Consider the following 11,595-nt stretch of genomic DNA (forward strand, 5'->3'; position numbering starts at 1 on the left):
GACCTGCTACGATTCTGTCCCCAGCTGGATCGGTCGGCAGACCGATCCAGGAACCTGGGAATTCTCCGGAAGCTACTGTATTGCGCTGGATCGGTCGGCTGACCGATCCAGGTATGTCTGGATCGGTCGGCAGACCGATCCAGTGGCACGATCAGGCTCTGATCGGTCTGGAGACCGATCAGAGTCTGATTTCGCCCGGAAAATCAGACTTCAGCACTTTGGCGTGCCAAAATACAATCTAACGACTACCTACTGCATAATAAACTATTCTAACAACATGTAATAACATTCTAACATGATTACTGACATTTTAAAACATTCTTTCATAGTTCAATGCGTTCCAAATCTAAATTGCATGAAAATGAAAGTATCAAAACTAATAAGCTGAAAGTGCTGAACGTAAATGCTAACGAGTTCTAATGCATAATTAAAACTTGTTAGATCCCTGAGATCTTTCATTCCAGTTCCACACACACACACCATCTCCGCATTGCCCTCCAGCCCCCACTGCTAGTCCACTTTTCCTTTACCTTTATCTGCAGTATAAGAAAAGTAGTATCTGTAAGCTAACAAGCTTAGTAAGAAACCATCTACCTCACAAAATCATGCATACGATGCAGTTATGATTTGAAAACATGCTATTCGAAAATATTTTGAACAGGCTAGCATGGCATGGCATACAATCATAGAAACATGGCATACTGAACAAGTCATGGCATAGCATACAACTAATCATAAAGCTAACATAGAGAACTGAACTGAAACATAATACTGAGCTAAACTAAACTAAACTGAAGCTGAAATCAACTCAACTAACATAACTGATTTTGAGTTTGAAAACTAGTACATAATAAGTGAAAATAATAAACATGCTGTTGGGCCCGGCAACTGTACTTGCTGTGCGCGCATCCCTACTAGACCCGGGGTTGCAAGTCCCGAATTTAGCAGGGTTTACTAGGTTGTCTGAACCTAGGGACGACTGTGGGAGTCCAACCCAATGGATATCTAATCCAGTGCAGTGCCACTGAAAATAAAATACTGATTATACTATTCCTAGGTTATCCGAACCTAGAGCTAGGTTATCTAAACCTAGAGGCGACTGTGGGAGCCCACCCATTGGATATCTAATCCATATAAGCTGAAATAAACTGAAAATACTGAATAGATACCTCTAAAGTATCTAACTGAGCTGTTACAAATGCCTATGGTGCATTTTTACTAAACTAGCTATTTTATCGAACACCTGGGATGCTCTAACTCTTCTCCCTATTAGGGAGACCACCTCTAGGCACCCGACAACATCTAACCTCCTATCTGAAGAGGGAAGACATGCCCGGCCCATCTAAAGGTGCTCAACTAAGTCCCTAATCTGCGAAGAGAGTTAAATACACCCTAGATATCGATAAAAATCCGCATACATCCTAACTAAAGTATAAAAACTCAACCGGAAGCTATTATACTGCAGGTGAGGGGTTTCTTACCTCTTGATCGTAATTTCTTACGATTCTATTCGCTAGAACTCCGGTGGAGATGATCCTCTCGACGATCCGATCACGTCTTCGCGTTCCTCTCGCGGAGAAGAACCTCTTTCGTGTTGGAGGGAAGATGAACCTAGGGACCTTGGGCTAGGGCGCCGAGAGAAGGAGGAGGAAAGAAGAGGCGGCGTGAGGTTTTGGGAGAGGAGAAAAAGTGGCGTGAGGTTTTGGTTGAGAGATTTCCAAACCAAAACTAAGTTAAAATAAACCAAACCCACTTGAACCTCCTATTTATATTAAGTGGTAATTTCCGCCCAAACCTAACATAAATATTATTGAATCCCTTTCCTTTCAGCACGGCCCTGCTGGGTTCACTGGTTTCTAACATTATCCGTAAACCGTAGGTCTCGGGTTCAATTCCCGCTTAGGCCGTTTTACGATTCTATTTATTTTTGCTACTTCCGCTACTCGGAAAATTCCGGAAAAATATCTAAAAACTCCAGAAAAATCATAGAATAATTCTAAAATAAATTGGAATTTTTCGCTTTCCCATACCTTATAAAAAGTTCGTCCTCGAACTTAAAACAAATCTGGTACTTCTGTCTCATGCTTGTCTCTGTCTCCCAAGTCGCGTGTGATTTTGCCAGTGACTTTAACTAATGGTACTTCCTTGTTCCGTAATTTCTTTACCTGCTCGGTCTATTATCCGAATAGGCCGACCGTCATAGCTGAGATCATCACGGACTGTACCAACTCTGGGTGGCGTCTGGGATATGCTTCTTCAACATGGAGACATGAAATACGTTGTGGACAGGTGACATCTCCCGAGGTAGCTCTAGCTCATATGCTACCTTGCCCACTCTCTTCGTGATAAGGTATGGTCCCACATATACGGGAGCTAGCTTGCCCTTCTTCAAACGCATGACTCCTTCATGGGAGCTACTCGAGCTCGTATTTGAAAACTCTAGGGTGTATCGGCATAGCTCTTCCGACGGCTCTGCTTCTATCCTCCGCGAATCTGTATAGCCGCTGGTATCTCGCCACTAGATCTGCTCAAGCTCTAGCTCATTCACCACTCTCATACCAGCAGATGGGACCTCCGCCCATAGAGTGCCTCATAAGGAGCCATGCCGATAGTGGCTCGATAATTGTTGTTGTATGCAAATTCGCTAGACTCGGATATTTGCACCAACTTCCTTGAAATCTAGGGCACAAGCTCGGAGCATATCTTCGAGTGATTTACTCGCTCCGTCGACCATCCGTGCGAGGATGGAAAGTCATTGAATTTTAGCGGGTGCCCATAGCTAATCGAACACACTTCCGTGTGATGTAAATGCTCTTGTCAAATGATGGTTCGTGGGACTCCATGTAGTCGACGATCTCCTGGAGATACAACTGAGCTAGCTTCTCCATGGAGTAGGATATCTTGATAGCTAGGAAGTGGGCTGATTTAGTCAACCTGTCAACTATTACCCAGATGGCATCAAAACCATTTGTGGTTCTGGGTAGCCCCACTATGAAGTCCATCGAGATATCCTCCCACTTCCATTCTGGAATCTGTATAGGCTGCAGAACTCCCCCTGGTCGCTGGTGTTCTGCCTTGACCCTCTGACAGGTGAGGCAGATGCTAACATATCTGGCGATGTCTCGCTTCAGCCCGGGCCACCAAAAGTGTTTCTTCAGGTCTTGATACATTTTGGTGGAGCCTGGATGCATCGCGTAGGGAGTCCTGTGAGCCTCATCTAAATTTTGTCTCCGTAGCTACTCCCGATCTGGAACACAGAGTCTGTCGCCAAAATACAACACCCCGCTATCGGACTCTCTGATTCTGCTAGCCCTTGCTTGATTCTCTGAATCTCGGGGTCCCGATCCTGAGCTGATCGAATATCACCAAGCAAGGTAGACTCTAGGGTCATAGTAGAGCTGTCCCACGATGAGTTCGAGACCGAAATCCACGATCTCCTTCTGAGGGGTGGCATGTAAGAGCTAATAAGGTAGCACTAGATTTCCTGCTAAGTGCATCTGCTACCTTATTGGCTTTCCCTGGGTGGTAGAGGATGTCTATATCGTAGTCCTTGACCAGCTCTAGCCATTTGCGCATCTTCTGAGTGAAGAAGTACTTCAGACTCTGATGATCTGTATACACTCTGCACTGAGCTCCATATAAGTAATGTCTCCAAATTTTGAGAGCGAACACTACTGCTGCAAGCTCAAGGTCATGAGTAGGGTAATTCTTCTCATAATCCTTGAGTTGTCTGGAGGCATAGGCAATCACCTTGCCGTTTTGCATCAGTACTGCTCCTAGTCCCAACTTAGAGGCATCACTATAGATGTCAAAGCTGCTGGTGTCGTCTGGTAGAGCCAAAACGGGAGCACTGGTCAACCTCCTTTTTAGCTCGCTGAAGCTGTCCTCACAGTCCTCTGTCCACTGGAGAAATCCTCTACAAACTTCCTGTAATATCCTGCTAATCCCAGAAAGCTCCTGATTTCACTGGCGTTCTTTGGCTGCTTCCAGTTACTTACTGCTTCTATCTTGCTGGGATCCACCATAACACCATCCTTTGAGATGATGTGACCCAGAAAGGACACCTGATCTAGCCAAAATTCACATTTCGTGAACTTGGCGTAAAGCTGGTTCTGCTGAAGTGTCTGCAATACTAGTTTCAGGTGCTCTGCATGTTCTTCCTGAGTTCCTGAGTAGATAAGAATGTCATCGATAAACACAATAACAAACTTATCTAAATACTCCCTGAATACTCTGTTCATGAGATCCATGAATGTAGCTGGAGCATTGGTCACGCCAAAGGGCATGACCACGAACTCGTAGTGTCCGTATCTGGTTCTGAATGCTGTCTTCGGTATATCCCCTTCTTTAACCTTTACCTGATGATAACCTGATCTGAGATCTACCTTAGAGAACACTGATGCCCCCTTCAGTTGATCGAATAGGTCATCTATTCTGGGAAGAGGATACCTGTTTTTGATTGTGACTTGGTTCAGTGATCTGTAGTCTATGCATCCTTCTTCTTCACGAACAACACAGGCGCTCCCCATGGTGAGTGACTCGGGCGTATGAAACCTTTGTCAAGAAGCTCCTGTAGTTGCTCCTGAAGTTCCTTCGTTCTGCTGGAGCCATGCGGTACGGTGCCTTGGAAATTGGATTTGTCCGGGATGAGCTCTATCTCAAATTCAATCTCACCGTGCTAAGCCCGTAGCTCCTCGGGAAGATCACTGGTAGTCGCAGACGACTCAACCTCTCATGCTAGTTGGTGCCCCGACGTGTGCCGACTCGTGTGCTAAGAATCCTGCATCTGAATCCAAGAACTTCGTGCCTTCATACCAGAGAAACCTCTTGGCCTTTCTCCTTGGTTCCCGACGACCAACCGTGCCGCAGGTTGGAACGTGACTTCTACACGACTCGATAGAGGCACCGTTTGACCAAAAGTCCATTCAAGATAACGTCATAGTCGGTCATTTCTAGCACTATCGATCGCAAAAGAGCTCTGCGCTATAATGACCGCGCCTCGAGCGTGACGCCATGATCTCTCCTCAAGGTAGCGCCAAAACCGACACCGAGTATCTCGGGGTACTCTAATTTTTCGGAGAACATCCCGCTATATATGAATGGGTTGCCCAGTATCAAATAGAACAGTAGCACTACACTAAAATGCTAATCGACCTGTGACGATCTGTCGAGGCATTTGCTACGTCCTCTCGGTGAGTGAGTAGATCCTCGTTCGCCATAGCTGGGGGCTTCTAATCTGCCCTGGCTGATATGTGGGCCTTCTAGAGCGGCCTGCATCTGATATAACTGAGCTGGCTGGCAGACCGGCCTTGTTCGGGCACTGCTTGGCCATGTGCCCTTCTTGTCCACATTCAGCATCCTCGTGCTGCGACAAACCCCTCGGTGGAATTTCCCACAAGTAGCACACTTTGGATAACTGGCTTGCTAGATGGCCTCCTCTTGGGTCACTCCCGATTTGCGCTTGCTGTTGGAGTTCCTGGAGCTGTGGCCCTGCTGTTTTCGAGTGTGAGAGCTTCCTTGGCCTTTGGACTCGAGGAGACTTGCTTCGCTGCTGCTGCGTAATGCTCGTGGTCAAGGCACGCCACTAGCTCCTCCGTGGTGCTGGCCTATGAATGCCACCGCCACGCTCACCGCGATCTCGGCCTCAAGATCTTGAGCATCAACCGACTCGTTCCTTCTCGGTCTGACTAACTCGGACATAGACGAGCCAACTGTTGAATTTCTTGCTTCCTCCACCGAAAGGTTGCCACGAAACTCCGTGAACTCGTCGAGTGGCGGTTTGTAACCCGCATGTGAAAGAACTCCTCGAAGAATTCCCTCTCGAATGACATCCGATTCACGGGCGCTTGCTCGATCCTTTCCCACCACATGCGTGCATCTCCTGTCAAGCGAAGGAGGCACACTTCACCTTCTCGTGTTCAGCTCCATCGTGCTTTCCAGTGTTTTGAACCGGGCTTGAGCATCCCATGGTTCACTAGTGCCCGAGAAGTTCTCTGGCTTGACTCCCGCCACTGGATTAGATAGGCTTCCTTCCTTGGCTCAGCTGCTAGGCTGAGCTGGTGGAACCTCTAAGACTACCGGAGTTGTCAAATTCGGTTCCGGGTGACTGTGGGGGTATTCTGCTGATTAGCCTTTAAGGTGGCTAGCTGCTGCTGTAACTGAGCCACTAATGCTGTAAGATCTGGAGGAGGCACTGAACTGCCTGCCTCTTGCTGGGGCTCACTGGCTAGTGCCCTTTTTGCTGGGCGTCCTCGTGCCATTTCTAATGACATAGAGAACATATGTATAACTAATACTATCACAGTTATATAATTTCTGACATCCTGTTTAAACTATCATGTACTAACCGGCAATAAGCATATAACATGAACTGTAACTATAAACAAGAACAATTAAGAGAGTAGAGGTATTCTTACTTGGAAGCTGCAGGTACAATGCTGATGTGTGTGTAGGAAGTATGGAACACTGCTCTGATACCACTCTGTAACGACCCGCCTTCTGGGTACTAAGCTGTAAGGCGAATCGCTACAATTCTGCTAAGCTATACTGCGCGGAAAGCTGGGCTAATTAAAATTTTACTCTACTATAACTAAGACAGCTGATAAGAAAGGTCTAAAGACCTCCTTTGCTGGTGTACATGTGCTAAAGAGGGGAAACTAAACATCCCAACTTAGCTAGGGACTCATAATTTACTTCCCAGCTAGCTGCTGATCGATCCACGGATCGATCAGACCTGCTACGATTCTGTCCCCAGCTGGATCGGTCGGCAGACCGATCCAGGTATGTCTGGATCGGTCGGCAGACCGATCCAGGAACCTGGAAATTCTCCGAAAGCTACTGTATTGCGCGGGATCGGTCGGCAGACCGATCCAGGAACCTGGGAATTCTCCGGAAGCTACTGTATTGCGCTGGATCGGTCGGCTGACCGATCCAGTGGCACGATCAGGCTCTGATCGGTCTGGAGACCGATCAGAGTCTGATTTCGCCCGGAAAATCAGACTTCAGCACTTTGGCGTGCCAAAATACAATCTAACGACTACCTACTGCATAATAAACTATTCTAACAACATGTAATAACATTCTAACATGATTACTGACATTTTAAAACATTCTTTCATAGTTCAATGCGTTCCAAATCTAAATTGCATGAAAATGAAAGTATCAAAACTAATAAGCTGAAAGTGCTGAACGTAAATGCTAACGAGTTCTAATGCATAATTAAAACTTGTTAGATCCCTGAGATCTTTCATTCCAGTTCCACACACACACACCATCTCCGCATTGCCCTCCAGCCCCCACTGCTAGTCCACTTTTCCTTTACCTTTATCTGCAGTATAAGAAAAGTAGTATCTGTAAGCTAACAAGCTTAGTAAGAAACCATCTACCTCACAAAATCATGCATACGATGCAGTTATGATTTGAAAACATGCTATTCGAAAATATTTTGAACAGGCTAGCATGGCATGGCATACAATCATAGAAACATGGCATACTGAACAAGTCATGGCATAGCATACAACTAATCATAAAGCTAACATAGAGAACTGAACTGAAACATAATACTGAGCTAAACTAAACTAAACTGAAGCTGAAATCAACTCAACTAACATAACTGATTTTGAGTTTGAAAACTAGTACATAATAAGTGAAAATAATAAACATGCTGTTGGGCCCGGCAACTGTACTTGCTGTGCGCGCATCCCTACTAGACCCGGGGTTGCAAGTCCCGAATTTAGCAGGGTTTACTAGGTTGTCTGAACCTAGGGACGACTGTGGGAGTCCAACCCAATGGATATCTAATCCAGTACAGTGCCACTGAAAATAAAATACTGAAATAGCTAATACATGCTTTTTCATACTATTCCTAGGTTATCTGAACCTAGAGCTAGGTTATCTAAACCTAGAGGCGACTGTGGGAGCCCACCCATTGGATATCTAATCCATATAAGCTGAAATAAACTGAAAATACTGAATAGATACCTCTAAAGTATCTAACTGAGCTGTTACAAATGCCTATGGTGCATTTTTACTAAACTAGCTATTTTATCGAACACCTGGGATGCTCTAACTCTTCTCCCTATTAGGGAGACCACCTCTAGGCACCCGACAACATCTAACCTCCTATTTGAAGAGGGAAGACATGCCTGGCCCATCTAAAGGTGCTCAACTAAGTCCCTAATCTGCGAAGAGAGTTAAATACACCCTAGATATCGATAAAAATCCGCATACATCCTAACTAAAGTATAAAAACTCAACCGGAAGCTATTATACTGCAGGTGAGGGGTTTCTTACCTCTTGATCGTAATTTCTTACGATTCTATTCGCTAGAACTCCGGTGGAGATGATCCTCTCGACGATCCGATCACGTCTTCGCGTTCCTCTCGCGGAGAAGAACCTCTTTCGTGTTGGAGTCGTCGCCGGAAGATGAACCTAGGGACCTTGGGCTAGGGCGCCGAGAGAAGGAGGAGGAAAGAAGAGGCGGCGTGAGGTTTTGGGAGAGGAGAAAAAGTGGCGTGAGGTTTTGGTTGAGAGATTTCCAAACCAAAACTAAGTTAAAATAAACCAAACCCACTTGAACCTCCTATTTATATTAAGTGGTAATTTCCGCCCAAACCTAACATAAATATTATTGAATCCCTTTCCTTTCAGCACGGCCCTGCTGGGTTCACTGGTTTCTAACATTATCCGTAAACCGTAGGTCTCGGGTTCAATTCCCGCTTAGGCCGTTTTACGATTCTATTTATTTTTGCTACTTCCGCTACTCGGAAAATTCCGGAAAAATATCTAAAAACTCCAGAAAAATCATAGAATAATTCTAAAATAAATTCGGGAATTTTTCGGGCTTTACACTTTGGTTTTGGCATGATTAGTTTTCCAGCCACCTTCCATAAAACTGTGTGCTGAATAGCTATACCATCTGAATAACTAAAGCATGATGAAGCAAAATGGAGTTCAGTAAAGCTATATTCTTTTAGCATTATTACCAAGACAATCAAATTTTGGCATCACAGAGTAAGCATTCATATACATCTGACTTGAAGATGAACCAAGAGGCTAGCATGAATACCAAAGGATGTCAAAAGACTAGCAATGACAACAAAGGCTTGTAGAGTAACCCAACAGATTTGTCTTTGTAAAGAGCATCTCTACCTGCATGGATGTTGTATGTCATGAATAGCATGGCCATTTGCAAAATTCAATCTTTTGTCCAGATATGGAACTTCTTCAAGCTTGACAAATACAACCCGGTATTCAGGAATGACAGCTGTATAAGGAGTAGATGCACCTGTCTCATTTTCATCCTGAAGTAACTTATCCAACTCCGGCCAAAGAAGCTCCTCCTGAAAGTACAGTTGATATTTCATATTCCACACAGGAGTAATGAGATAATGATGGGCAAAAGAGAAAAAAAATAGAAAACTAAAAAATAGCAGTAGACGACATTGAAATTTGGATGGCATGTATAAAAGTTTGCTGATACTACATACCATGCAGAGAAGTCATCCTCAATACCCTGATCATCATCTCCTAACCCCACTTGGACAATGTGCTTGGCGCCTATGCAGAGGAAAAAAAATATAGAAGAATATCCAAGTACGAATGATGCTTAAATTCATTAAACACATCTACAAACTTGCACATGACTACTACATTACAGTTGTATGTATGAAACTCACAGATAACATGACTACTCAACTGTTTCTTAGTAACTCCTCATACCATGTTGACTTTACAAGTTTTTAGAGTAACAATTAGTCTACAAAACAAGTTAAATTCTCTAGAAAAATGAAATGCATGAACTTTGAGCTTGCAACTAAAGATAGGATTTAAAATCAGCTTTAGGAGCATATGTGACTTAGTCAAATCACAAACTAAATAAATCAACTATATCCCTTGCTCATAAAGCAGTTCATCGACCACCACAGCAACCTTTGCAAGGACACAATACACAAATATATTAGCCAAGCAATTCCCACAAAAAGAATACTGACAATTTCATCATGTCAAACCTTATTAAAATGTTCATATTGCTGATTGGCCAAACTAAACACACCAAATTGAAGATTTTCCAGCCAGGTTCCTCTCTCTTTCACCTATAAAAACTAATAATCAGCAATCGATCAAGGCAAAAGGATTATTGGTAGAATAGATTAACTAAATGTGCATGTTTCCAGAACCTCTGTAAACCATTTGTAGAATTCCTGGCTTTCAACATACGTAGCCAAGAAGAACAAAGCCAAGCTCTCCTTTTTCAGGTTCTCCTCGTACTCATCATCCTCAGTAGCATATTCGTCCTATAATTGAGGAAACTAACTACAGATCAGTCAATTAATCAGTAGTATTTCCAATGATCTGAAACAGAAGGAAGATAATCTTACGATATCCATGACTTTAAATATGGCATTAGGGTACCGTGCTTTTGCCTCCTCAGCCAGCGCCTAGAAGGGGGGAAAATCTAAGATCATGGGAGAAAAATTCAAAAAATGAACTACTCGGATAAAAACCCTAACCTTCGCGAACCCCTCTGTCGTCCTGGTTTGCGTCCTAAAGAAGACGGTGACCTTCTTCTTCCCTTGGTCCTCCTCTGTATCCATCTGGGTCTTCACCACTAGCGGCTTCGGCGGCTCGGCGGGCTTCCTTCCGCTCGATCGCCGGACGAAGAAGATTGCCACGCAACCGACAAGCACGGCGATGACTATGCTTAGGACGGCGATCAGCAGCCGGTTCTCCACGAACGCATCCCCGGTGGTGGAATCGAGCCCATATCCATCGGAGAGGGAGGCGACAACGACCGACAAGAGATCAAGGGACAACGCCTTCTCGGAACCTATCTGCATCTTGCCGGATCGAGCGGTGAATCAGAAGCACAGATCTCCGATCTCTGTTTCTGTCTGCTTCGAATTGGGAGAATAAAGGAGGTCGAGATTGGGTCGGCGATGGGAGGGGAGGAGAAGATAGAAGCGGAGTAGGTGAGTCGCCCGAAGACGGCTCTCTCTCTCTGCCTCCCGTGGACGGCATCATATAGGGTTAGATTAGAGGGAAGAGTTGAAAATTTTAGCTAAGTATTGGTGGGAAAATTATCATAGACATCAAATTTTAAAAACCGATGTAAAAATAGGTGTCTATTAACAAAAAAACGAACGCTCATAGACATCGCCTAAAAAACCGATGTCTATGAGCGAAAATCTGCGCTCATAGACACCGGTTTTTGGAAAAACCGGTGTAAAATACTTAAAGACATCAGTTTTTGCTTAAAATCGTTGTTGTTCCACTGATGTCTATGAGGGTTTTTGTTGTAGTGATAGTATGTGGTGCCACATACAGAAAAGGATGTTATCAGTACCTTATAAATTATAAATAGTAGCTCACGACCAAAATAGAAAAAAACAAACCATTGGAAGGTCGTAGTGTAATTAGGTATAAGTTTATCTTGACTATATAATTACACTAGTACACTTAGAGTGTATTGAGTAGGACCATTAGAGGTCGTTTCTTTTATACTGACTTCATAAAGGAACAAAGACCTCAGTTATTATGGAAGTGTGTACTCTTAATCCTAATATAATAACAAGCACATATATTTGATATTTATTT

The 11,595-nt window shown here is 44.2% G+C and overlaps 1 protein-coding gene across 1 annotated transcript; it reads right to left on the reverse strand.

Moving 5' to 3' along the window:
- Positions 1 to 9,146: 9,146 nt before the first annotated feature.
- LOC122029160 (NADPH--cytochrome P450 reductase 1-like) lies at positions 9,147 to 10,838 on the reverse strand. The gene is made up of 5 exons (XM_042588106.1): positions 10,512 to 10,838; positions 10,380 to 10,439; positions 10,179 to 10,295; positions 10,011 to 10,094; positions 9,147 to 9,341 (listed from the first exon to the last, which is right to left on the reverse strand). Exons 1-5 carry the CDS (start codon positions 10,836 to 10,838, stop codon positions 9,147 to 9,149), a joined length of 783 nt encoding a protein of 260 aa, XP_042444040.1.
- Between the last annotated feature and the right edge of the window lie 757 nt (positions 10,839 to 11,595).

Source organism: Zingiber officinale, chromosome 10B (assembly GCF_018446385.1).
Source record: "Zingiber officinale cultivar Zhangliang chromosome 10B, Zo_v1.1, whole genome shotgun sequence".
Classification (NCBI taxonomy): Eukaryota; Viridiplantae; Streptophyta; class Magnoliopsida; order Zingiberales; family Zingiberaceae; genus Zingiber; species Zingiber officinale.

Excerpts from the sequence above, each read along its gene's own strand:
- LOC122029160 (XM_042588106.1), bottom strand. The coding sequence starts at position 10,838 with ATGCAGATAGGTTCCGAGAAGGCGTTGTCCCTTGATCTCTTGTCGGTC. Across the intron at positions 10,095-10,178 it reads TCTACAAATGGTTTACAGAG|GTGAAAGAGAGAGGAACCTG; the intron begins GTTCTGGAAACA and ends TAGTTTTTATAG. Across the intron at positions 9,342-10,010 it reads AATATGAACATTTTAATAAG|GAGGAGCTTCTTTGGCCGGA; the intron begins GTTTGACATGAT and ends CTGTACTTTCAG.